At 39.0% G+C, this 26,828-nt stretch overlaps 4 protein-coding genes across 7 annotated transcripts in view; 2 read left to right on the top strand and 2 right to left on the bottom strand.

Annotated features, from left to right (window-relative positions):
* LOC119083420 (filamin-A-like) overlaps positions 1-15,561 on the top strand; it is a 55,457-nt gene extending 39,896 nt beyond the window's left edge. For 2 of the 4 annotated variants that reach the window (XM_037193140.1, XM_037193143.1), the window contains exon 10: positions 6,901-7,165. In XM_037193140.1, the coding sequence (XP_037049035.1) occupies positions 6,901-7,094 (194 nt within the window). In that variant the 3' untranslated portion in view covers positions 7,095-7,165. Of the gene's footprint in view, positions 1-3,525; positions 5,031-6,900; positions 7,166-8,122; positions 8,130-15,546 lie in introns of those variants that run through there. The other 2 variants (XM_037193141.1, XM_037193142.1) reach the window with 2 other exon arrangements.
* On the top strand, positions 8,602-10,356 carry LOC119083419. Its single transcript, XM_037193138.1, has one exon. It carries the CDS (start codon positions 8,602-8,604, stop codon positions 10,354-10,356), a length of 1,755 nt encoding a protein of 584 aa, XP_037049033.1.
* On the bottom strand, positions 13,880-15,615 carry LOC119083422 (cytochrome P450 9e2-like). The gene is made up of 3 exons (XM_037193146.1): positions 15,378-15,615; positions 14,105-15,304; positions 13,880-14,044 (listed from the first exon to the last, which is right to left on the bottom strand). The coding sequence occupies exons 1-3, from the start codon at positions 15,575-15,577 to the stop codon at positions 13,888-13,890; spliced, it is 1,557 nt and encodes a 518-aa protein (XP_037049041.1). The 5' UTR covers positions 15,578-15,615; the 3' UTR covers positions 13,880-13,887.
* A 2,415-nt stretch (positions 15,616-18,030) lies between these two features.
* LOC119083417 (DNA-binding protein Ets97D-like) lies at positions 18,031-20,344 on the bottom strand. Its single transcript, XM_037193136.1, has 10 exons — positions 20,068-20,344; positions 19,774-19,997; positions 19,564-19,696; positions 19,239-19,497; positions 19,127-19,181; positions 18,953-19,016; positions 18,704-18,895; positions 18,506-18,640; positions 18,281-18,434; positions 18,031-18,211 (listed from the first exon to the last, which is right to left on the bottom strand). Exons 1-10 carry the CDS (start codon positions 20,165-20,167, stop codon positions 18,106-18,108), a joined length of 1,422 nt encoding a protein of 473 aa, XP_037049031.1. The 5' UTR covers positions 20,168-20,344; the 3' UTR covers positions 18,031-18,105.
* Positions 20,345-26,828: the final 6,484 nt, after the last annotated feature.

The raw sequence follows: 26,828 nt of genomic DNA, 5'->3' as shown, positions 1-26,828 counted from the left end.
AACAGGAAAATATGCAGTTTTGCTTGATTTCTCGCCAATAGTGACTATCGAATGTACAAACCAAATTTTTGTAAAACGGAAACATTTTGTTTCGTCTCAACTCGTCATTACGTTTCAATTGACATATCGCACACGATTTTTGATCGAAAACATTCACAGATATGCTGGAAAAACTAGTGAAAGGCAAAACAAAACAAAAGCGCTGTTCCGGGAACTTGACTCCAAACTTTTGTCGTTGTTTTAGAGCACTTGATGTTGAGTCGCGACAACGTTTTTACACTAGAAAATTAGGTGGACACGCAACACAGCGGTCCACTACCAAAAATGTTAATTTTTTTTTTTTGAGGACGGCGGAGCATATTTTCAGCAACTTTTTGACTTCTCCCCCTTAAGTCCAACGGTTATCCAAACCCCCAAACTAGGTTATCTAGAATCTAGGAATCCATACGAGTTCAACGAGCTATCACACGTTACTGCAGCTTCAAAATTGGCCGAAATATACTTCGAAATATTGATGTTTGTATGAAAATCAGATAACTGAAATCGCCAACGTTAGTTAGTTACTTAGTTCCTATGGAAAAACGGATCCAGCAACTCTTAAACGTTTCTATAGATTTTCGTGAAATTTTGGTTATAGGCTAATAATGACCAAAAATAAGAATGGAATTTTCAAAATTTGGAAAAAACCCATATCCGCCAAAAACCTTTAACAAGAATAGGTGACGCAGTTTGTTTATCTTCCAAAACACCTGATATCCGTCAAAAACCTTTACGGGAATAGATAGAATACCTGGAAATGGTAATCTACCAACCGATCTCTATAAGTGACACTTTACCAGAAGTCTCTACATGTCGTTTTAACGGAAACATATTGAAAATGCGAAAATCCAAGATGGCGGCCATTTTTCTAGAATCCCTCAAAATAAGTGACACTTTACCCGAAGTCTTTACACGTCATATTTACTAGAAACACCGAAAATGTTAATCCACCAACCGATCTCTATAAGCGAGATGTTACCCGAAATCTCTACATGTCATATTAACGGAAATATATTGAAAATGCGAAAATCCAAGATGGCCGTCATTTTCTAGAATCATTGGAAATGTTATTCTACCAACCATCTCTATAAGTGACACTTTACCCGAAGTCTCTACATGTCATATTAACGGAAATATATTTAAAATACAAAAATCCAATATAGCCGCAATTTTTCTAGAAACCCCGAAAATATTAATCCATCAACCAATCTCTATAACTGACATTTTACCTGAAGTGTCTTCATGTCATTTTAACGGAAATATATTGATTATGCGAAAATCCAAGATGGCCGCCATTTATGGACGAGTAGATTGATATGTAAGTAATTGTGATTTGATTCTGATCGAAATGGAAAATTTGAAAAGTTCGCCTATATATAGGTGACTAGTTCCTCCCGGATTTTGCTTTGGGGTCTTTTTTTAGGGGAGGTTTACTGCGTCACGCCTCCGCTAATGCTCCGGCTGTGATCTTGGGAGCTGGTGCTCCACAAAGTCTCCATACAAATGCCATATAAAAGCCAATTTGTATCTGTGTGTGTGTGAGTTGTACATTTTGGTGCATGATATGGATGGTAATGTGACGAAAAGTGTGTGTTGTTTTGGGATATATTTCTTGTAGGGAATTGTTGGGATCATTAAGTATTAACTTCCACTAGGTTGGTTCCTAAATTTTGGGATGACAGATGATTCCTCTGGCACTACCTAACTTCCATCGGATTTTTTGATGGATTTGGGTTATTTTCGACATGAGTGAGGTGTTCCAAAGTTGGTTCCTAAATTGTGGGATGACAGATGATTCCTCTGGCACTACCTAACTTCCATCGGATTTTTCGATGGAATTGGGTTATATTCGACATGAGTGAGGTGTTCCAAAGTTGGTTCCTAAATTTTGGGATGACAGATGATTCCTCTGGCACTACCTAACTTCCATCGGATTTTTTGATGGATTTGGGTTATTTTCGACATGAGTGAGGTGTTCCAAAGTTGGTTCCTAAATTGTGGGATGACAGATGATTCCTCTGGCACTACCTAACTTCCATCGGATTTTTCGATGGAATTGGGTTATATTCGACATGAGTGAGGTGTTCCAAAGTTGGTTCCTAAATTTTGGGATGACAGATGATTCCTCTGGCACTACCTAACTTCCATCGGATTTTTTGATGGATTTGGGTTATATTCGACATGAGTGAGGTGTTCCAAAGTTGGTTCCTAAATTTTGGGATGACAGATGATTCCTCTGGCACTACCTAACTTCCATCGGATTTTTTGATGGATTTGGGTTATATTCGACATGAGTGAGGTGTTCCAAAGTTGGTTCCTAAATTTTGGGATGACAGATGATTCCTCTGGAACTACCTCACTTCCATCGGATTTTTTGATGGATTTGGGTTATATTCGACATGAGTAAGGTGTTCCAAAGTTGGTTCCTAAATTTTGGGATGACAGGTGATTCCTCTGGCACTACCTAACTTCCATCGGATTTTTTGATGGATTTGGGTTATTTTCGACATGAGTGAGATGTTCCAAGGTTGGTTCCTAAATTTTGGGATGACAAGTGATATCAGTCAAAAAACCCTTAAAGGGTAAATGTGACGCAAATCCTTACTTACAAAATAACTGATATCGCTGAGGGTGACGCATTGTGTGTGAAATTTGTGAAAGAAAATTTTACAACAAGAAATTTGCGTCACAAGTGGCATATGTTGAGGAACGTATTGTTAGGAAAATGGTTGAAAAATGTGCTGAAAGAATTTAAACGAAAGAAAACCGAATGGCACAATTCCATAGAGTGAAAAAAAGTCAAATTTGACACATATGTACGGCGTTTTGGTAGCCAGTGCAGCTAGTGCCAATATTACAGACTAACGCTCTTTGGCGATTTCTTTCTTTTTTGTAAAACTTAAAGGTCTGAAGGTCGGAACGGTACAAAGTTCAGCGGAACAAGAATGATTCCTTAACACCGAACAATACCTACGCGTATGGTTACGTTTTAGACATAGGTCGTTCGTTTAGAGAGAAACGAACGCCGAACTATGAGCGAAGGAGTCAAAAATATTATAAGATCGGGATGGTACTTACCATAGCTTCGCTTTGGATTGCTTTCAACGCTTGACTAACAAACAAATAAAATTTCACTAACCTTTCCGACTAAACTATTAGTTAGTTTATTGATTAAATGAACCAAATAGATTAGATCCAAGTGTGAAGTGACATAATAGACAATTAGTAATTTGAACGTAGTACACTTTCACTTAGAAGTAGGACGTAGGATCTATTGTAGAACTAGAAACTGTAGAACCTTCGACATTTATATTTGCATGACTGTAGACCTAGATACCTTTGTCTAATTTTCTTCCAGTAAATCTGCAATCTTAAAGCATTCCCTTCACAGCCACTACCTTCTCCCTATCACTGACACCAACAATTCTGCCTCTAATTTCTTCGAGACGTAATTGAACATTAAATGTATCGTCCCAACACTTTTAGGTAACAACATTTTGTATATCGGTATGTATGGTCCGAAGGGTCCATGCGAAGAAGTTCAAGTCAAGCACATGGGCCGGAACATTTATCAAGTCAATTACTACGTGCGTGAAAGAGGAGAATATATTCTGATAATTAGATGGGGTGAAGATAACATTCCTGGATCACCATATAGAGTCGAGGTTTAAGTGGTCTGGTGCTGCTTGAATGTATATACAATAATCGGAAGTGACTTCGTTTCTTTCTTTCTTTTCTTAATTTTTTTCCCCTTTTCTTTTCTTTAAATTTAATCGAAAACACATCGTAGAATAGCTTTTTGGAAACAAAGAAAAATCTTTTTTTTTTGTTCTTGCGCACAGTTCCACTATAATTTTCCCTCCTCTAACTTCCTATTTACTTTTACGTTTTAGTTCATTGTAGCCACATTTACAGACCTGACAGATAAATCATATTTTACATGCCATAGGTGTGGAAGTAGTAGATTACGGCCCTTGTTTGGAACTTTTTATTTTGTCAAGAGTGATGCTTGCTGTCTGAGCTCACTCAGTCCCCGAGAAAATGTGTTTTGACGCTCATGTCATTGAATTAATGACTCATTGGTAAAGCCTGTTTTAATAGTAGACCGCTCATTCACTAAAAGCATCGTTCTACCATGCAATTCTAATGGGATGCCAAAATCAAATTGCATTTTTACGCATTACTATGAATGCCGACTGTTATATTGACGGCTAGGGCTCAGTATCTGTTATCTTTGTGGTGCAGTCAGAACGTCGCTGAACATGCGAACAATAGAACCGTAAACAATAGAAGCTGGGTGTTTTATTGTTTACTTGTTCGGCGACTTTTTGGCATCATTTACACAGGATTCCCTCATTAGTCGAAAGGCGCCATTAGTACAACGTAGGTGGGCTCATTATATGTCCCAGTCTCAGAGAATCCAAATCGATGATGAAATGAAAATAGTGCTGTCGTGCCTTCAGCATGAATTTTGAATGAAAATAAAGATTTCTTGGAAGGTCTGCACTGACTGACAAGTGAAACTTTTGAGCTTCCAAGTCGGTAGGCTTCCAACAGACATCTACATCCATCAATGAAATTTTCAGGGGAAATGTCATTATGTCATGGAGGAGAACCGCAATGCTTTGTAAACGCAATCATTTTCATAGAATTGCGACGTAGATACTGAGTTCGTTCAATACGAATCGGCCGATTACAGTAACAATACGGCATGTGGGCTCTCGGCTTAATTGAATTTTTTTTTCTAATAAATTCGTTTACCTTTTTGAATCCCAGCGGATGTTTTAAAGAAGTGCGCTTATTCAACATTAGCCCCTATTTGACCTATCTGCTCTCATTGCCAAAAACCGCTCTTTCGCACTTGTACAATAAAGTGCATTAATGTAGCGTAGCGTCCACATAGCAGAAAAGGTGACAAACTTTGTCACACCCAATTGAAAAAAGAAATGTTTTACCTTTGGCATGTAAAGTTTAAACGTTTCATACCCAAGTCTTCACAGTAATAAACGCTCTAAATGACCGTCTTTTTCTAAATTTCTTATTTCTATTACGAATATCTAAAGAAATGAGAGAAGTTGGAGAAATTTTCACGAATTTTCTTGGTTTGATCGAAATTTCCTGAAAACTTTCTCGAATTATAAGTAAATGTATTCTCGATCATAGGCTCTGCAAGTCGAATGAAACACTTTTCTCTGAAATTTGTTTCTCTGAACCATTTTTTCGGCTCAGCCGATGACGCACATAAACTTTATATACACACACATACACCATACACCCACGCACTCTCCCTGACGCACGGAAAACTACTTATCTCTATCACCAACTTCCTATTTATTGTAGTGTTTCGCATTTGCGTTGCGAAAAATCGAGAGAAAACATAAATTTGACAGAAAATGCTTGTAAGTAGTGTCATTGAACGGAAAAATTGACAGTATGACCGTCTGTCAAATTTTTATCTTCGTTCGATGTATATACCAGGCTTTAAAAGCGGATGATACGGACTCTAATTTACCATCGCTTGATTGGATATAAACGACAATATTCGCAGCGCAAATGTGAAAGGTTTAAGATTAAACGCGTGGTCAAAAAATAATGAAAATGAAACACGGGAAAACTTACATCACTCGCTGCTCGCTCGAGACTTAAATATTCCTCGTGTTTCATTTTTCTATCTTGACGACGAGGTTGAATGATTATTATTATCTCACGGATACCCCCGAGTTCACGAGCCAATTATGTAAAGTAAATGTTGATTTTTTGTTTTAAAAATAAAATTTATTCTTAACTGACTGTTCAGCCGTTTGTATTGTAGCATTTGAAAAAAAAGGGATCAGGTACAGGTGTGGGTCGAGTCTAAGGAAAAAAGAAAATTTAGTTAGTCAGTCAACGACGGGGCGTGGGGCGATTTTTCTTGGTGTTTATTGACATTATGGAAATTTTTGTTCGAACCAAACCAAAAATGATGAATTTCCAGGAAAAATAGCAAAAATGTGAAGATTTGAAGCCAAGAAAAATGGCCAGAGTGGCGAGTTGACTTTGGCGATATTTCACGACTATTTCAAAGCGAGTACTCGCAAAATGTCTGTGGGGGATCCTTTTGGCGACTTGGTCATACCCAAATACTGTAAGTAACATAGATCGAAGGTGGATTGGAAAAAGTGAGACACAATGGTTGAAGCGATAAGGACAAATGTTGAAAATATGAGAACATAGGAAAAACTTTGAAAAATCTCGCAGAATGTTTTAAAGCATGTCCCATAAGGGTTGCTAGGAATCTCGCGCCGCGTCATTCACAATAATTCACATTTTGACACATTTTGTATAAGGAAGATGTCACTTTGTGAATTATTGTGAATGACGCGGCGCGAGATTCCTTAACACCCCCATAAGGTACAGAGAAAATCGTTAATTACAACCACAACAAATAAACGTCTCCAGTTAGTATAGTCCCCTGTAGCAGGTAGAATATAGAGAAAAGTGAGATACCACAACTAAAAATGGTTTAAAGAACTGAAGTAACAGATTAACTGATCAAACCGCGACACACTTGCAATTTGTAAATGCAAAAATAAATTGTTAGCTGCAACTCTGCCGATAAATTGCAGTTTTCGTAAGTGCTGAACGCCAATGATTTTAATTCGTAGATACAGTGGACGTCATTGAAATTTGGGTGGAAATTTGATTCAGCTGATTTTCAGTTGGTCTACTCATACAAAGAAAAGTGTTTTTACGGGTGGTATAACTGTACGCATGCGCTTAAGTATAAGTATGAAAATCAGCTGAGTCAAATTCCCATCTAAATTTCACTTACGTCCACTGTAAGCAAAATAATAAAAAAAAATCTTTTCCAACGTTGACCAGGTCAAGGTGTTCTTTTTGTTGGACTTTACAATCCGAAAGGACCATCTGAAGAAGTTCAAGTGAAGCACACCGGACGGAACACATTCACCGTCAACTACTACATTCGCGAACGAAGCGATTACATGCTGATTGTCATGTGGGGTGACGCACACGTTCCCGGTTCGCCGTTCAATGTGGAAGTTTCATTGAAATGAGCAGTTTTGGATGGAGGAGATGCCGACAAATCAACATTTACATTTTGAATAAAACAAATTTGCAGAATTGATTCGACTTTTTATTTGAAATACATGGAAATAAGCGGACAGAAGATAGACAATCCCGTTTTTCTTGAATTTATTGCATCCATTTTGAGTCGAAAATCCCTATTGAAAAACAGAAGTACGTTGAGTGCGTTGTTTTGACCAAACCGACGTCAAAATTTCGATTTACAGATAGAAAGTTTCAAGTGCGAACAATTTCAATTCATTCCACATCCACAGCCGTCACATGCATACACGATACGATATTGTCGGTAAGAACCATTTTCCGGGAACTTTTTTTTTACTATTCCCATCTTTTGCAAAGAGCCCAAAAGCAATGAGCTAAAAACGAATACTTTTACCCCTCGTGAAACGGAAAATTTCTATATTGTGCCTACCGATGTGAACTAGGCATCAACAGCGTAAAGCTCGACACTCAGCATTTTTCACTGCACTGACTTTACCTTTCCAAAAAGCCAACATTTAATGAAATCGGTTTTCTGGGTCAGTTTTTGAAATGGTCCATATATCGCCGCCAATTTTGTTTCACCAAAAATGTTGGCTTTCAAGGAAAAAAATAATTTTTGAAAAATGTTGTCTCATAACGCTTTAGCAGTGTTGTCATCAACATTAAATCTTAAATAACTCGAGGAATACAAACTCTGTAAAGTTATTACTATGTTATTTCCCCATTATGCCTCCCTTAGTAGTTTTAGATTTGCTGACCTCGTATTTCTTAAATTATTGAATTTTGATGACAGCACTGAAAAAACGTTCCTCAATTTATGAATGATCCCTTACGGACTGAGAAGCGTTTTACATTTTTCAGAAGGAGAATAAGAAAGATAAGAAGATAGAGAAGAAGAAGGAGAAGAAGAAGGAGAAGGAGAAGAAGAAGGAGAAGAAGAAGAAGGAGAAGAAGAAGAAGAAGAAGGAGTAGGAGAAGAAGAAGAAGAAGAAGAAGGAGGAGGAGGAGAAGAAGAAGAAGAAGTAGGAGAAGAAGGAAGAGGAGAAGAAGAAGAAGGAGGAGGAGAAGAAGAAGGCGAAGGTTAGTATGCGTCGCAATTTTATATAGGAGAAAATGAGTCAATTTTCCGGTAAAAAGTTCTGTTCGAGTTCAGTGCTGGCTCAGTGCTATGCTTTGTATCCAAATGAAGTACAATCTCGCAGACATTGAATCGATATCCGGGATGGATTTTCCATTTTAATTATTCATAATTCCACCAAACGGAGCAATGTATTCATACGGTAAATAAGCACTTCCCATCATAATCACAACACCATTCAAACGATGACTATGATTTGAACCTTCAACTTGCCACTTTGCTTATGTTAGGCTATCATCAGCTGTAATCAACGTACAAATTACAGAATATTTAATCCGTTCTGAGGCCACGTTCGGTTTTATTTATATCCGACGAAATGCACAACTGTTCAGTCGATTGGAAATTTCTATTCGAACATGAATTTCCATCAAATTTTCATCGTCATAAATGTTGTGTCGTCGTCTGTGCAACAACAGGAAATCGTGCTAATCAATCGGTTAAACGATTTCTTCAAATTCGACCATAACATCTTTCTGATCGATTCATCGGTGGATGCGGAACGATTTATGCATCCGGTCAATCAACGTGACATTGTACCCATAAGCTCATACCGCTTTAAGTTCCGTGGTGACGAGGGAATTGAAGGATTGGACAGATTGACGAGAATCGATAGCAAGTATCCGTTGATGATCATTGTAGTTGGAAGTGGTGCACTCGAAGGTAACGGTAATTCGAGCCTGCCAGCTCGGTTCGTACAAATGCATCGGCTGCAGCGAAATATGAAAATTGGATTTTTCATCTCACGACCGTTTGCTGGGGATGGTGTGCTACAGAAATTGTTCCGATGGTGTTGGAACCATGGATTGACGAATATTTTTGTTGCAACGTTTTCGCCTCACGACTCCGCTGAACCGTTCAACCTGTTCAAATTCGATCCGTTCGTTCAACTTCGTGTGATCAACATAACGGGAATAAGCGAAAACGAGTCGGTTGGAAACGTTTTCCCGAATAAAAAGATCAACTTCCAGTTGCATCCCCTTCGGTTTACACACCAATATGTCGTAACGCCCATAGCAACGGAAATGCAACAAATCTTCTCGAGAGCTATGAATGCGACGAAGGCCACTTCACTAGGACTGAATGACACCGACATCATTCCAATGTTGAATATATTCTTAGCGGACTGGAACGATAAAATTGCAGCTTGGAGGGGCCTGAGTTTGTATCCGATTACGATGTCAACATTTGTGCTTGTCGTACCGGAAGCATTGCCATTTCCGAGCTTCAGTTCGTATTTGAAAACAATTTCGTCGGATAGTTTGTTCGGCTGGTCCATAGCCATAATTGTCTTGCTCGTAATGCTTCTGACGGTGACTCGATACAAAAAACGCGATTGGAATGAGATTTTCGGTAGTGCGGTCGATGTCGTCAACCTATTAATGGGCGATAACTTGGCCATTAGATACCAGAAACTGTTACCTGCCGAAGCGACCCTTATTATCGCACTGACTTTCGTCGGTTTTTTCATGGTAAATGGACTGTCGTCGACGTACCAAAGCTTTTATACTCAACCAATTATGCAGCAACAGATCAACACCATTGACGGTCTGTATCAGTCTCCGATTCCGATTTTTGTGACGCCTGGGTACTGGGAAAACGAAATCCTTAACACTCTGAACGATCAGTTCAAACGAAGAGATTGGAGACGCAAAATACGCTCTTTGAACACGTCGGATTTGAATCGAGAAATTTTCTTGCGAAACTCTTCAATCTCATTTTTCACATTGGATAAAGGGGCGAAAATTTTGATAGCAAGCCAGAGACGATGGGGCGTACGAGGATATCGTGTTCTTGGCGAAGCCACTGCTTTCATGAAAAAGTTGTCTTCGTTCTACGTGAACGAACGTTTTCCATTCATTGATTGTGCTAACGAAATAATACTCCGAACACAGAGTGCGGGACTGTTCAAAAAGTGGAACAATGACGAAGAGGACAGCCGATCGAAAGCTGTCAATATCGATCTGAATAAAGATTCCGACACGGAACAATTTCATGTGCCGTTTTTCATCGTTCATGGTTGGATTGCTGGTTGTGTGGTGTTTGGTGTTGAAATTGTTTGGACAGCATTGTCGCCGGTCATCTTTAGACGATTAGGATGCAATGGCTTTTAGAACACATCGATCAAAAACTCATACTCCAATAAGTTAAGAAATTCCAATGAAGAAAGATAAAACAAAAAAGAAGAAGGGGGAGACACAGGTAAACGGGAAAACTTCAGTCTTTATTAATAGTAAAACAAATTTTAATAACCTCCCGAAATCAGTGTACTTTCTTCCTTATCATTTTGTTATTGATTTTGAATTTCTTATACTGACGGCTTGCTCTTATATAGCCGAAAGAGAGCTCAAAGAAACGAAGCCGAAGATTTCGCATTACTTGAAACTTGTTCTTGTGAAATCAAAAGAAGTAATAGATCCGGTAATAAAACTGCGGATATATTGACGGTTGGTTATTTAAAAGGTAACGACAATAGGTTTGTTCCAAGTAACTGTAAACACGAACTTTGACAACCCGAGCAACGACAAGTTCATCCGCAGCAACGTCGCTTACGTGATATTTCATACAAATCGAGCAACGTCGCCTACGCGATTTTGACAATTCATATGGCCTTGGAACACTTATGTATCATTGATAAAGTACGCAACGTGAGACGATTATTTGCATTTCTTTCTATTACATTTTCAACCACCATTTTGCTGTTAGTCAGTTAGCACACAAAATTTAGCATGCGATCGCACTACTACACTGAGAAAAAGGCTAACACATATAAAGTGTGGTAAGGAAGTTATACACCAGACATGTATGCGTACTTACGCACGACACGTATTTCCATACATAACTTTTGTATAATATACGATTGACTGAGGTAAGAAAAATACCACTCGTATTGTATACACGACGTATATATAACGTGTCGTACGTTAGCACACATACGTGTCTGGCGTATAACTTCCTTACCACATTTTATACGTGTCAGCCGTACTTTTCTCAGGGCAGTGGTCAAAATTTTGATCTATAGCAAACTGAGAGACTTCTTTCTCTCTTAAAAAACGAAGCGTTGTCATGTTGCTGCAATATTTTTGTTGTGTTATTGAAGTGATTGACATATTTTGTGTTTGTTTGGTGCTCAGTTTTAGATTAAACTGATAATTTTTAGTGTTTTTCGTGATTTTCAATGAAAAGCAAATGTAAAAACCGAAAGATTTGCAAAAATTCACGGTGTATGGGTGAGCAGAAAATACACCTCGATAAAAAGAGAGAAATTTAAAAATGAAAAGTTTCCATTATTCGTGTTTTCAGCGACCGACGTCAATGTATAGAGCTGAAAAATTTTTGGGGCTTATTTCGAATGTATTTGTCATATAATAGTGTAGTCGATAACGCAATGAACGTTTACCGAGCGAGTTCCGACAAACGAGTGATTAGAGGTTGTTGGGGACATCGAAGAGATAGTTTTCTGAAGAAGAGACAAAAAATTCCACCTCACCCTTCCCCTCCCTGCCCCTTCAAAGTTTAAATGCAGAGGTGTCTTTGTCGAATTATTGACAGGGCTGTGTGAAACGGAGAGATACGTGTTTTTTTTTTCAAAAACACCTTTATTGGTATGAATAGTACAATCTTAGCTTGACGTTAATTTATTACTACTGATGAAGTGTACTAATTTCTTTACGAATGCATCGAAATTAGTAAAACGTGAGCGGGTTGACGATCCATTGACCGGGCCCAAATGAAGTGTTCGGATTCCTCATTACGTTAATTCGTGTGGTTTGAGTCGGTTCAGCCTCCTTACTTCGCTTGTGCTGTCGAGAATGGCTTCTATGTTGGTGTGGTTTAACAGCCTCGTTTCGTGCTTGATGGCATATTCTCGAATTACTTCGGCTACCCATTTTATTTCTAGATATCTGTGTATTTCTTTGTTCGTCACAAAACGGTATGCGTTGGTGATCATTCGTAGAAATTTGTTTTGGCATGTTTGGATGACTTCGATGTTTGATTTTTTAGCGCAGCCCCAGAGTGCTGCACCGTACATCCAGATCGGTGCTAATATTGATTTGTAGATCAATCTCTTGCAATACAGGTTCAGTTGTGAGTTGTATCCAACTAGCCAGTACATTTGTCTTGATTTCAGTTTAATTTGTTGTGCTTTCTGTTTCACATGATGTTTCCAGTTTAATTTGTTGTCCAAATTTAGTCCCAGATATTTTGCTGACTCTGCCTGTGGAACTGGATTTCCATTTAGGAAGATGCGGAGATTGCTATTTATGTGACGCAATGCGAAAGTGACGTGATTAGATTTTGACTCATTGAGTTTTATTTTCCAATCGATGGTCCACTGATTTATTTTATCCAATGATTCTTGCAGTTTTTTAACAACCTCACTATGAGATGAATCCGTTGCCATAATCGCTGTGTCATCAGCGAATGTGCCAATGAAAGAGTTCTCTGAGACGGGTATGTCGGTAGTGTATATCGTGTATAGGAGAGGAGCTAGTACGCTTCCTTGTGGTACACCTGCCATGATTGGATAGTAGTTGGAATAAGTTTCTTCGTCTTTCACTCGGAATTTCCTTTCCGACATATATGATTCAAGCAATTTACAGCAGTTTTCTGGAAGTTTTTTGCTCAGTTTGTAAATGAGGCCTTCGTGCCATACTTTATCAAATGCCTGTGATACATCTAGAAATGCTGCTGGGCAGTATTCCTTATTTTCGAACGCTCGTTCAATTGTAGTAGTCAATCTATGAATTTGCTCTATTGTTGAATGTTTGTTTCTAAACCCATATTGGAAATCAGGGATTTTCACAAGAGGTTTTATACGTTTGATCAGTAGTTTCTCGAAAATTTTTGAGATTGTTGGTAGGAGTGAAATTGGTCTATCCGATGTAACTTTCTCAGCTGGCTTGTCGGGTTTTCTCAACATGATTACTTGTGCAACCTTGAAGCTCCCTGGTACACACTTCAATTTTAGACAGGCGTTGAAAATATATGTGATCATATACATGGCTTGTTTTGGCAGTTCTTTGAATACACCTGGAGCAATCTCATCTACTCCTGGTGCCTTTTTTTTGTTTAGCTTGTCAATTTCCGTCAATACGTGTGGAAGCTCATTTTAAAGGTAAAGGTTCAAAGTATTTTATGGCGTAGTTAGATTTTCCGAATTTTCCAAATCGTTTAAGAGTTTTCCCACTTTTCTTCAAATTGATGTTTTAAATTCAAGGTTAAAGTTAAATAATTTCTTAAATATGTTCCAAAGTAAAAATTTTTTTTTTGGTAATATTGCCGACCGACAACTTTTCGTGGCAAACAACATGGAAGAAAGAAAAATCTTATGGAACTTCAGGCGCACTGAATTACACAAGTACCTGGACTAATACGTCAATGACGTATATTACACCTCTTTGACGAATTTTGCACATACCCGAAGTATTCTTTGAATTTTCATTTTCTGGGTGTCCCAACTACTGTTTGTATACCATTAAAATATAAATTGGTAACTTACGACTGTAATTCCACGCATTTTTCAGCCGGTGGACCGTATGCTACTTTCAGTCATTTTCTAACCATTTTTCAAGAATTGTGTACTCGCCTTTAAGACAAATGTCTCAACTGCAAAATATGGCACAAAAATGATTGTTCGTTTTCTATCGTTTATTAAAGTTAAGGTAAACTCTCTGTAGAATTCGTTGACCCAAATTCGGCTCGTAGGTGAGTACCTCTGGTGTTCTGGCACTCTTTTTAATCTCAAAATTAGCCAGTACGTAGAACAGCAAAAGTTTCGCTTCCATCAAAACGAAACGACTGGAAGAGTGAAATAAACAAATTAAACATTTCCTTCTCGTCTGACTGAAAGCTACAAACCTGCCAATACAGGCCCGAGGTCCCAGTCCGAATGGTAAATAGGTACCAGACACAATTGAGTCCTTATTATCGTCACTAAATCGATACGGATCGAATTTCTCTGGATTCGGAAAATATTCGGCATCTCGTTGCAACTGATAGTACGGGAAAATGATCAATTCACCTTTCTTGATCGAAACGGTTTTTCCATTTCCCAAATCCAAGTCATAATCCTTGGAACAAGTTCTGTCCATTTGAACGAATGGTGGATGTTTGCGTAAGGCCTCCGAGATCACCATGTCAAGGAATTTCATGCCATGTAGAAGGTCATAGGTGACGGGTCTGTTTGCTATTGACGCATTAACCTCGTTAATTTCTCGATATAACTCTTCCTGAACATCTGGATTCATTGCCAGTTCGTATGTAATCGATTGCAGTAAGTTGGACGTGGTATCAAAGCCGCCGAAAAAGAAAATGAAACCCTGCGCAAGCCAGTACTCATCATCGTCAACAATTTCTTGAAGATTCCTAACATTCGTTTTCAGCCCGTCCAATTCAACGCCCTTCAATTCCTGATTCCGAATTTTGATTTTTTCGTTCAGCATCAATTGAATCACATCCGGCCGTGACACATTTGTCCGTTCTCTTTCTGCCATCACATCAACAACGGCGCGTTTGAAAAAGTCGGCTGTTGTCTTGCTGGTCAGTTGAAGGTCGAAAAATTTGTACGCTCTCGTCGAAAAGAAGCCGAAAACGAACTTGAAAATAGCTTGAGAGCTGGTGAATTCATGTACGATTCCCTTGCACAGCTTAAACAAGCCGCTGTTTTCGTTCTTTACGCAATCACCCTCAAAACCTAAGACCGCTGTCGCAATGCCATCAGCTGTAAATCGTGTGAATATTTCCAATGCATCAATGTCTACCGTTCCGTTGCCCGCTTTCGATTCAAAATGTCTGATGAAGTCCTGCACGTGATGGTAAAGTAAGTCGTACATTGATTTCATTTTCGAACTAGTGAAAATCGGTGACAGCGTGGATCTCATGTCTTTCCATAATTGCCCTTGCATGCCGAACAAAGTCTTACCGAACACTCGGTCGAACTTGCTCAGAAGTTCATTGTGATTGACGAAATGATCAAAGTCTTTGATTGTGATACGCTTGACTAATTCAGGGTCTGTTACAACGTACAAGATCTGATTGAAACTGAACATTCCATGGATTCTAAAAATAAAACGTAAAAAACAAACAAAATCATTCAATTTCAAGATGACGCAATGGTTCAACGTGCAATTACTTTGAATGTTTGAATTTGTTATAGCTCCTGGTGAACAAATCAACCGCAGACTCTTTTCCCAACAAAGATGGTAGAACATTACCAAACACTGGCAGTGGTGCCAAATTGGGCAGTCCTTGTTTTGAAAAGTGATTGTGATTACTCGATGACCACTTGTAAAACAGCCAAGCAATGAAGATGCCAAGCAAAATCAGATACATGTTAACTGATTGAACGATTGAGAATGACTAACATAAAATTCGTAAATGAATGTTGAGAAAAAAAAAGATGAATCAACGCAGTGTATGTCGTCGGCCCCTCTCTAATTTTATCATCATCTTGTCCTACTCCGCGGTGGAGCATAAGGCACCAACAAATTGCCTCCATCACACACGGTTCAGCGAAAAGGCTTTCACTTCGCTCCAAGTCTTTCCTTGGTCCTTGGCTTCTTCGATGATTGTCCTTTTCCACGTAATCTTTGGAGGACCTTTCTTCCTGTTTCCTGTTTCCAATCTAGCGCAGATTTCCCTATGTCTTCACTGGGTCTTCGTAGAGTTTGTCCGATCCAATTCCTCTTTCTTCTCCTGATCATTAATGCCATGTTCTCAACACCGGTTATGCGCCACAAATCTTCGTTTAACATGACATTCGGCCAAAAGATCTTCAAGATTCGTCTTAAACATTTGTTGACAAGAACTCGAATCTCTCTAATTTAGACAATGATTCTGCCTTAACAACCCATGAAGGGTTAGGGGCTAGGTCATTATTTACTAGTTTCAGTGGTTATGGTTTTGAGATCAAATCATTCACCGATATGTTTTTACTATGCCAGTGGTAAGCTGTGCGACAAAGCTAATCCACGCCATCCACGCCATTAGTCGTATAAATTTATACGTCAGAGAGAGCTTTTTTCTCCTTTGTTACGATCTGTCAGTTTTTCTATTTTGCGATTTAGTATGGAAATTGAGATATCTTTGCTGTTTTAAGCTTAGAGTAATTATACCTAGAGAGGTATTTCGTACGATAAAATGTGGTCCCGACATCAGTTTGTGTAAGATTCACATTTCGTACAATTCTACGTAGAGCTTTTCACTAACACATGTAGGCGTTGAAAATTCTAGTAGGCACATTCAAATTTTTTGCGCTAATTTGCCCACCAATTTAGTAGGGAAGAACTCACACTATCAAATATTACGTATTTCATGTCGGGACCACAAATTTTACGTAATTCTGTTTGTAATTTTCTCTCTAGGTATAATTACTCTAAGGTTTTAAGTGGTTTTTCATATATTTTGGACCAAAATGCTTTAAAATGTGTTTGGAATCGGTTGGCATTAACAGAATGTGTGAAAATATTTTTTTCTATTTTATTATTTCGTTAATGCCAATCGATCGATTCCAAACACACTTTAAAACATTTTGGTCCAAAAAAATATGAAAAACCAGCAAAGATATCTCAATTTTAGTTTTCATTTCCATACTAAATCGCAAAAAAGAAAAACTGACAGATCGTAACAAAGGAGAAAAAAGCTCTCTCTGACGTATAAATTTATACGACTAATGGCGTGGATTTCCTCTCTAGGTATAATTACTCTAAGCTACAGTGAGAAATCAACTTGATCAGAATTTTGTTTGTGTTAAGTTGCATTTTTCATATAAACTTCGTAGCCATTGACCCAATTTGTGTGCCTTCGTGATCGACGTACAAGGATATTTAGCGAATAATAAGAATTATGAACTGAACATTTTAAATGAAGAATTTTGACTTTTTTGTGATATTTTGTGATATTTTCGTAATTATTAGTGCATATAGTTGGGACATATAGACTATTGGTTTCTTCGGCCGTCGTGAAGTTGGAATTCGCTGTTTCTATTAGCTTTTTGGGATTATCTCTGGATCTGCGGGAGATGGAATATTGGTTTCTCCGGCAAAGTCTTAGTGTTTTGAGATTACATGACGGCCGTATTCATGAAAAAGTCAGGAAGTTGGGATTGGCTGTTCCAATTCTGTTTTTGGGATTATCTCTGGGCTCACGAGAGATGGAATATTGGTTTCTTCTGCAAAGTCTCAGAGTTTTGGGAAAGGAGCCGGTTATGAAACACGTCTGACAGTTCGACGGGATTAGGTGGATGACATGATTAGATGTTTGACGGGACTATGCGTTTGAGATGATTATGTGTTTGAGATGATTAGGTGGATGACGGGATTAGGTGTTTTTCGGGAATAGGTTTTTTTGGGGGTAGTTTGCTAGGAGGCGACGTGGCAGCTGGCGCCGCTGGCGTCGCTGGAGTCGACTAGTTGGATTTATGCACTGTAAACTATTATTAACTAGCTTGTCAGACCCACCTCATAAAATACGTAGGGTGACTACGGTGTGAACCTACATTACGAACAAATTATGGCTACCTTTACTGGTTGTCATACTTCATTGTAGATAAAGTTTTTTCACGCTGAATATTTGTTTTATCATTTGAGAGCTAGCCATGGAATTAACGATCACTAATGTACGCTGATAACCGCAAACGTATGCCAGATAACACTATCTTAGATGCGTTTGGATTTTGGGTAATCTATCAATTTTAGAACCAGTGACACGTACCGTCAGAAGACTATGCACTACTGAGCATCATACTGCTCTGCACTCATGCCAACTCTGAGTGAAAGACCGGGGAATTTTATTAAAATTAAAAACTTTATTGCCACAACTTTTCAACGTTTCTTTCCTTTTCGTTGCCAACTCTCTTCAGTTCAAAATATGGGATCAACGCCGACGTCTTCGTTTACCAAATTCGACAACTCCTGTGCATTGTATCCTATCAATTGCGTCAGATCGCAGACGAATTTGTACACAAATCTAGTCGATCAATGGACAGAGAAAAGAAATTAATTTTTCGCACCCGGATTCCCTACGGCCAACACATACCTTTTGCCGTGCACTTTAGATATCATATCGCCGTCATAGTAGTAGCGTAGTGCTCGTGACAATTTCTCATAGTTCATCGTCGGTTTGTTTTTCCTTTCGCCCCATAGTCGGGCCACACGCTCCGGATCGGTCAATTTGAATTCACCGTCACCGCCTGTGAAAGGTTGGTAAAAATCGAGTTAGAGTGCTTTAAGACACGCTTGAAGCTCGTGCCAAAATCCTCACCCAGCCATGAGATTATCGTTCTGTGCTCCCTGTCCGTTAAAATTTCCAGCAAGAATTGCCACAACTGAATCTGCCCGTTATTGCCGGTTCGATTGCCCTGATGGCCGGCCTCGACTCCGAACTGTGAAATGATTCCTGTGTCGGGGAATGGACAGAATTCGGTTCAATGCAATCAATTTGCCGAATGTCTCTACGTACCCAGTGGCTTGATTGCCTTCACCGGTTTCAATCCGTTCGGTTTCTGTTGCTTCTTCAGTTGCGTCACATTCTCGTCGGTCGTGTTCTCGAAATCCGGCTCGCCACGGATGGCAACCATTTTGCACTTCCGCAACAGTTCCAAGTGCGTCCAGAATGTGTCGCCCGGATCGACGGGAACCTTTTCTTGAAATTCTGAACGGGTGTGGAATGAAAGATTCATTTTTGGTCAAGGGATTGAATTTGGCTCACCTTCGAGCGAAAGATCGCACAGCTTTCGGCCGGTGATGCACCAGTCCTGCAGCTTTATCTTCGTCTGGAATTGATTTGGGATTTCAAACATTTATTGAAACAATGGAACTACCGACTCTCCATTGTCTGTGTAGACACTGAGAACCGAACCAATCCGAACATCAATGAACTCACCAGACTAAATTGCCGCACAGCCCATTGTAACCAGTGTCTCACTTGAGCAACGGTCCTGAAATCACAAATCAATTTTCACTCTCCCGAAACGAACGAATTTTTCATGCCAAACCATTCCACTGGATCCTCGGAAAATCCCAATCGGATGAGCTCCTTCCGGAAATTGTTGTCTATCACCCACTTGACCGATTCCGATTTATCGGGAACGGTGGCCGACGATTCGCTAACAGTTTGAGCTGTTGTTGGTGTATTCGATTGACTGTCGTTTGTCGCCTCATCACCGGACGTTTCCAAATTGTCGATTCTCGAGGGCGGTGACTCTTTGTTTTCCGGTACTGGTTTCGCTGCTGTTGCGGCTTCACTCAGTTCCGCTGGAAATTTGTCGAATTTGTAATGAATTGCTTGCCTCCGGGGTATTAGTTCGACCGGAATTTTACCTAAAACATCGTCGGTGGGTTTCAGGACATCGACGATGTTTATCCGTTTCGATGCTGTGCGCACTTGGACGTTGATCTGGACGAGTCCTTCACCTTTGACACATTGATCCACTAGATTCTTATCCGGTTCCAGCTGTTCGAGAGACAAAAAATGAGAAAATAAATTAGCCGAACGTCGACTTCAATGCTTGCTCCGTAACCCATCCATACAATTTGAGCGTCCTGCAACCAGAACTCGTATTTGGCGAGATTGACCGCAATTTTCTGTTCCAGCAATTTCTTCAATCGCTTGATCGGTTCCCGGATGTCGATGTGTAGTATAATAATGTCGTCCTCGTCGTCATCATCTTCGTCACCTGGTGGATCCTCCGGATCGTCCTCTTCGTCCAGAAACAATGAGTCCCGCGAGAAAATTTCATTGTTGGGGAGGATATCTGCGGACAAGATTCATCGATTGAGCATTTTTGGGAGCATTTAGGACGACGACTATTTGCAAACACCAACCCAGATCTTCGTGGCCATTGTACGGGTATGAAAGTTCATCGTTCAAGTCGGACGTTTCCATTTTAATGCCCAGTGTGTTGAACTGTTTCAGCGATTCCATTGGCTTCCTGTTCGTTTGGAACGTTAACTCGTCAAATGGTACTCAATCAATTGCTTATGTGAGCTGGTCTGTTCAGTTATACCGCAAATTAAACTAACACACAACAATTACCAGCACTTTGTTTAGGTTTTCTCGCCGTCGAAAGTGGAACGTCTAATATTTTGACATTAGCACAGACGTCGATAATGCAGATTTTCCGAACGATTCACAATGATGAGGGAAACCATCTGTTATCGACAATTTGATGTCGTAAGTCAGCTGAAAATTAAAAGTGTTGAACGCAAATCAAAAACCAAACGCAGCGTCGTATATAGGTTAAGTCTGAATTCACAGTCATCCGTTTTGCCTTCGTTTCCAACCGTCATCTAAACAATAGAAACGTCACGTAAACGGAGAGCTAAACGGACGACTGTGAGTTCATCTTAGTTAACGATATTCTCTTATCAGAGTGCGCTGAAATGTATTTTTCAATTCATTTGTTCACTTAAAATCAAAATGCTGAATGCTTCACATCTCCTCACTTTTCATTGTACATAGCAAACACTGACATCTTTCGAGAGTTACAATCGTCAGTTGTCGATTCTTAACGAAGGGTGTCAGGTAAGGCAAATACATTGAATTAGCTGGATGTAACAAAATCCAAGGTAAATATGGTGTACACCACACTTGATGATAACATGTCGGATTTCATACAAAAATTCACCTACTGTCATCGCCGAGATGATTTGGTGAATTTTGTTCATATGTAGACGTGGCGTGTTCTCGCGTATCTAATAAAATGGCGGTCTGCGTGACCTCCCCAAAGTTTACAGCATTGGTCTACAGTCAGCCGTTAAATCAAATTTTGAAAGAAAATGTTTGGACTTTCTATCAATTTTCTCGCTAACAATCAAAAAATTACAGATTGTCCATAATCTTTCCGTCAAAATTTCATTTCACTGCTTAAGGCGTTAAAGGGGAGCAAAAACCAGTTAAATAATTCGTGTCTCGTTGTCAGCTGTCAAACGTTTAAGACTGAATAAATTTTGAGAATGCAGCTCCGTTTAGTTTTGTGTGTGTTTTCTCTCACTTTGACGTGTGACCTCGAGGCAAGGTCAATTTTACTGATCAAGAAAGTGCTCTACAACTTACTGGCAAGGGCTTAGACTCTGACACACAAAGAATAGAAAACCCTAGTTATGGTTAAATCGGACGCAGAATCATACATTTTCGCTTGCTTTTGCGTCGTACGTAGTCGTTTGTTGTGTAAATTTACGACGAATAAGGACGTTCACCGTGAACACAGATACAATGAAAAATATGCAAGATTTACATTCATTGCCTCACATGACACTTAACAAAACACAAGAAATCCTAAAGTGTCCATTCCACTCAACAAAAAGTACTCCATGAGACTGTCAAATAAACAAAGCAAAAATTGAAAAAATTCAATTTTGTCTCTCACACGGAGTACTTTTTTTGGTAAGAGGAAACTAAGCATAAGGATGGTCTCACGACTTGTGCATCAAGAGTGTTAAAAGAGAGTACAAATTTTGACATGTCACCCAACGATCTCAGTTAAATTAACTGGCTTCTTCCCCTGTTTTTTCGCTCTTTTAACATTCTATAGAGTATTATGATGAAAGAGAAAGAAATAAGTTTACAAGCACCCCAAGGCAACTCGCTCGCATCGTAACATGTTGAAAGAGAAGCAAATACTCTGACAAGTACCTCAAGGCAAGTTATAATTAACTGGTTTTCAGAACTCTCACTCTAATCGAAACAATCTATTAGCCTTAACCATCGAAGTGATTTTTTTGTTGTTCGAAAACACATGACAATAATCTGTAAAACCGATTTCATCTAGTCCGCTTTCAAAAGTGCATGTGCGTTTTGTGGTGAATTTTGGTTGACTCTGTCATCTCTTTCCTTTTCCCCACATTATCTCCGCTGACAGTTATCATTATTTCAACATTTTGCGCTGACATTATAACATTTTTCTGACGAAACGATTAAAGCAAAGTTCTCGGTTTAAAAAAAGGAAAAGAAATTCTAATACGATTAGAGTTCTAAGTGTAATCGAAACGGTTAAGTAATTGTTGTGCTTTGGAATTGTTACCGGTGATCAGTAGTTGTTCGTTCAAGTGAAATCTGACCATGTAAGTGAATTTTTCCTTTCGATTTATTTTTACGCAAAAAATGGGGGTTATGTAACGCCTGAACGATTGTTCTCATTTGCGCGATTTTTCCTATCCAGAACTTTGGGCCAAGTCAGGCAATTTCGGTCGAATTTTTGAATGGTCTCGGTAAATGAATTTGCATGAAGTGAAATCCATGAATGAGATTTCGAGTGAATTTTATCAAAGAAGTGTGAGTGTGAGCAATGGAATTTCTAAGAATTAAAAAAAGACTTGGATCGGTCTGTACACACCTTCATTGATGTCCAATTAAGGAAACTATAATGCAGTCGATGCACGTTTAGCGTAAATGTCACTCGTGTGCACTAATTTCTTTGGTGTGATAAAATTGGTCGTGATGAGAGACTTTTATCGGTTCTGATACTATGAAGCGGTTTAGATGAAAGACTGAAAGACGATTGTTGAGTAAGAGTATGTCCCATTAATGTCGCTTTTCATTTTAAATTTCCTTTGTGAAAAAGGGTTCTTTCATCAGATTTTTGAACCATTCAAGTTCATATCACAATTGGAATCGGCACTTGCAGCACAATCATTTAATCTCGTTCGTTAATCTCTTCACTCAGTAATTACTACAGAATCGTTCGCTTGAACAGAATATGTGAGACACCTAAAAGGACCTAAGACGTTTGAGACTACCAGGTCTACGAATAGAGTGAAATCGGATGCCAAATTTGCGCTTAGAAAATTTTAACCGCCGTAGTCCTTTTACTTTTCTTGTTTTGTTCCATTCTCTTGTTCTGCGGTCATTGATTGTTGCACAACAAAACGTACGCTAATTGCATTGTCAATAAATAATTATTTGCTGATAGCCTCCGACGAAAAAAACATTTTTCCGATTTTATTCAGCAGACATCAATTGATTAATTCCACTCGGACTTTGTAACAGCGTAACTGATTCATTGAATAAAACTGTAAGAAATAAAGCTAACCGCACAGACACAATGTACTGACTAAACGATATACGAGTGTCTGGAAGCGTTCTTATCGATAACGTATAATTGTGCCATCACAATCAAAGCTATTAAACTGAACATTACATAAAAATGTTCTCGTAAAATCAACTTGCCACACACTTGCCTTGTCAGAACATTTTCAATAAAATGTTTCATTTCACGAAACTGATAAAGACCAGAATTTAATTACTGCGTTACACACATGCTAATTGAGCTGATTTGTATGCCAGTACGGCCAGTACAGTCTGTTTTAGTGCTGCATCAAGTTTGTGAGTAGATTTCGGGAGAATTCGAGTGCAGCAAGAGTTCACTTTATTGTAGCACCGATTTCAGTAGAACTTTTGCAGTGTTTTACCAACATTCATTCGATCATAGTCACCACATTTCATCAATTCTACAGAAATCGTTAGCGCTACACCGAACCAAATATGACGCTGCACTTAAATTCACCCATAAGTAGGGCTCCGTATTTTTTCTGTCATTTTGTGGAAATGGGGTTCCATTAAGGCCTGTCCCCGGGCAAAGAAAAAGAACTGAACATTCGAACCCGATCGTCATAAAAATGAGGACGCAAATTCGATGATGATGATGTCTTGTGTGCATTGGGAGTAATAGGAGTTTTGTTGCTCAAAGGACCGCCTTCAGAGAATGTGGAGTAGAGAGAGAGAGAGAGAGAGAGAGAAATCATGACAGTAAGAAAATATTCGTCTGAAACTTGAAAAAGTTCAATGTATGAACCTTAGACACACCATTTTCTGTTGCAGTGTAGTGATGTTCTAAACAGAAGATGACGACATCACCCATTATTAGCGATAGTCATCGAAAGCTTGTGATTTTAGTATGGAAGATTGCCGTACTTCAATTTTTCCAAACTAACTGATTTAGACTGAATCAACAGTCAGCACAACCTCTACGTGTCGCCTTTCCAGAAAACTAATCATACGACCTAAAAACCACATTGTTACCATCTGCATACAGCCACGATAGAAGCTATACAATGTCACAAGATGATTGATCATTTGACTTAATGAAAACCGAATTGAATGAAAATAAATTGGCCGGCGATTAGCAACCAATCATCACTTCTCATAAATTCAATTAGCTAAAGTCTATGGCGGAACAGTTTTGTTTTGATCAGCAGACAATGCCTCGTATTCTGTACCGCAGACCACAAATTTGCTCATTTCAATGTGTGACAAAGAAATCGGCTTCAATAAGACCACATCCAAAAATGTTTGGTCGTCATTGCTATTTTTACGGAAAGTGCTAATGACGAAGCTAATCTAACCACACCGTAGAATTGCAAGATAACGAAATATGCGCCGCTCTTAATACATTCGTCAAGGTCGTACGGATAGGCAAAGTTATTTGTCGTAAACTCTTTCCTTCCTAACAGTCGGACTGGTTTTATGAGCGACGTCGAGACTGAACATCCGCAGTAATAATTGCCCGTAGATCTCTAGTCCATATCAACTGTGTACTTAACTGATAACGCAAGATTCATTGCCGCCGCTATCACTGCTTCGAGTAATAATTGTTAACATCGCAATTGGTCGTTACGTAAAAAGTGTTCGGAAAGAAACCAACGTAAATCTTTCGGAGAACAACCTTGACCGGTTATGCCGAATATATACACAATGAATCCGAGTTCGATTTGACTGAAAAAATTCGCGCGACTCTGAACTTTGTGTATAGTGTTGCGATGTGGGTTCAGTTCATTTGTAGAGTTTCGCATTGATGTGTGTGTGTGTGTTACATCGCGTATTCTTGCGATACATTTTTATGATCATGTGATTATTCGGACGTGCCTTCCAATTTTATTCCGATAATTGTGTTTGCACCGCTGTCAATACATTCCAATTGAGCGGTGTGAGTTTTATTTACTGATTATCTGTCCGTGTAGAAGGAATTCATAAAGAGGGTCTCCAAAAAAGTACCAAGTCTTTCCTGTTTCGTCACCCTCTGAATTCTATTTGAAATTGATACAAAATGGTAATAAATAGTGCTAAATGCAATTACACAATTTTCCAGATTGATCCTGACTCGGGTTACTGAGTTTGGGATCCTCGGAGCCTATCTAGAAGCTGTTTACAGAAACTGCTTTATTACCAAAAATGACTAAAATGTAGTGTACGAAAAAAGCTGGGATTTAGGTTTTTTTTATGGGTAGGGTGAGGTCCCCTTTTATGACAATACAACAAGCCTTCACAAGCAAGGAACTAGCGTAAGCGATAGGCGGCAGCTAACAAACTATGAAATTGACCCTTTTATAAAAGTTCAAAAAATCAATGATATTCCTCTTTCAATTTCGTATGTTCGAGGTTCGATTTTATTGATGGTTTGATTTTCTTGGCTGGCGATACTTGGCGGTTGGATTTTATTGGCTGGCGATACTTAACAGTTCCATTTTATTAACTAGCGACAGTTGGTAGTTCGATTTTATTGACTGGCCATACTTGGATGTTTGATTTTGTTGACTGGAGATACGTGACAGTTCAATTTTATTGACTGGCGATACTTGGCAAATGGATTTCATTCACTGTCGACACTCGCGGAGTATCGCCAGCCGAGAAAATCGATTCGCCAAACATCGACAGCCAATAAAATCGAGTCGCCAGTCTACAAAATACTTCTCAGTTTGATTATCTTGGCTGGCGATACTTAATAATTCCATTTTATTAACTGGCGACAGTTGGCAGTTCGATTTTATTGACTGACGATTGTATTTTATTGGCTGGCGATACTTGGCTGTTGAATTTTATTGGCTGGCGATACTTAACAGTTTCATTTTAATTGTCTAGCGACAGTTGGCAGTTCGATTTTATTGACTGGCGATACGTGACAGTTCAATTTTATTGACTGGCGATACTTGGCAAATGGATTTCATTCACTGTCGACACTTGCGAAGTATCGCCAGCCGAGAAAATCGATTCGCCAAACATCGACAGCCAATAAAATCGAGTCGCCAGTCTACAAAATACTTCTCAGTTTGATTATCTTGGCTGGCGATACTTAATAATTCCATTTTATTAACTGGCGACAGTTGACAGTTCGATTTTATTGATTGGCGATTGGATTTTATAGGCTGGCGATACTTATCTGTTGGATTTTATTGCCTGGCGATACTTAACAGTTCCATTTTAATTGTCTAGCGACAGTTGGCAGTTCGATTTTATTGACTGGCGATACGTGGCAGTTCAATTTTATTGACTGGCGATACTTGGTAAATGGATTTCATTCACTGTCGACACTTGCGAAGTATCGCCAGCCAAGAAAATTGATTCGCTCATCATCACAGCCAATAAAATCGAATCGACGGTCTACAAAATACTTCGCAGTTTGATTTTCTTGGCTGGCGATACTTAATAATTTCATTTTATTAACTGGCGACAGTTGGCAGTTCGATTTTATTGACTGGTGATACTTGGCGGTTGGATTTTATTGCCTGGCGATACTCAACAGTTCCATTTTATTAGATGGAAACAGTTGGCAGTTCCATTTTATTGACTGGCCATACTTGGCTGTTCGATT

Source organism: Bradysia coprophila, unplaced genomic scaffold (assembly GCF_014529535.1).
Source record: "Bradysia coprophila strain Holo2 unplaced genomic scaffold, BU_Bcop_v1 contig_634, whole genome shotgun sequence".
In the NCBI taxonomy this organism is placed as follows: Eukaryota; Metazoa; Arthropoda; class Insecta; order Diptera; family Sciaridae; genus Bradysia; species Bradysia coprophila.
The sequence above is the reverse complement of the archived record's forward strand: the minus strand, read 5'-3'. Positions and strand labels throughout refer to the sequence as shown.

Coding starts and splice junctions, on each gene's coding strand:
- LOC119083419 (XM_037193138.1), top strand. CDS start 8,602: ATGAATTTCCATCAAATTTTCATCGTCATAAATGTTGTGTCGTCGTCT.
- LOC119083422 (XM_037193146.1), bottom strand. CDS start 15,577: ATGTATCTGATTTTGCTTGGCATCTTCATTGCTTGGCTGTTTTACAAG. Junction 15,305..15,377: donor AACAAATTCAAACATTCAAA/GTAATTGCACGT, acceptor TTTTATTTTTAG/AATCCATGGAATGTTCAGTT. Junction 14,045..14,104: donor CCTCGGGCCTGTATTGGCAG/GTTTGTAGCTTT, acceptor TCACTCTTCCAG/TCGTTTCGTTTTGATGGAAG.
- LOC119083417 (XM_037193136.1), bottom strand. CDS start 20,167: ATGGAATCGCTGAAACAGTTCAACACACTGGGCATTAAAATGGAAACG. Junction 19,697..19,773: donor GGTTGCAGGACGCTCAAATT/GTATGGATGGGT, acceptor TCTCTCGAACAG/CTGGAACCGGATAAGAATCT. Junction 19,017..19,126: donor CTGTGCGGCAATTTAGTCTG/GTGAGTTCATTG, acceptor AATCAATTCCAG/ACGAAGATAAAGCTGCAGGA.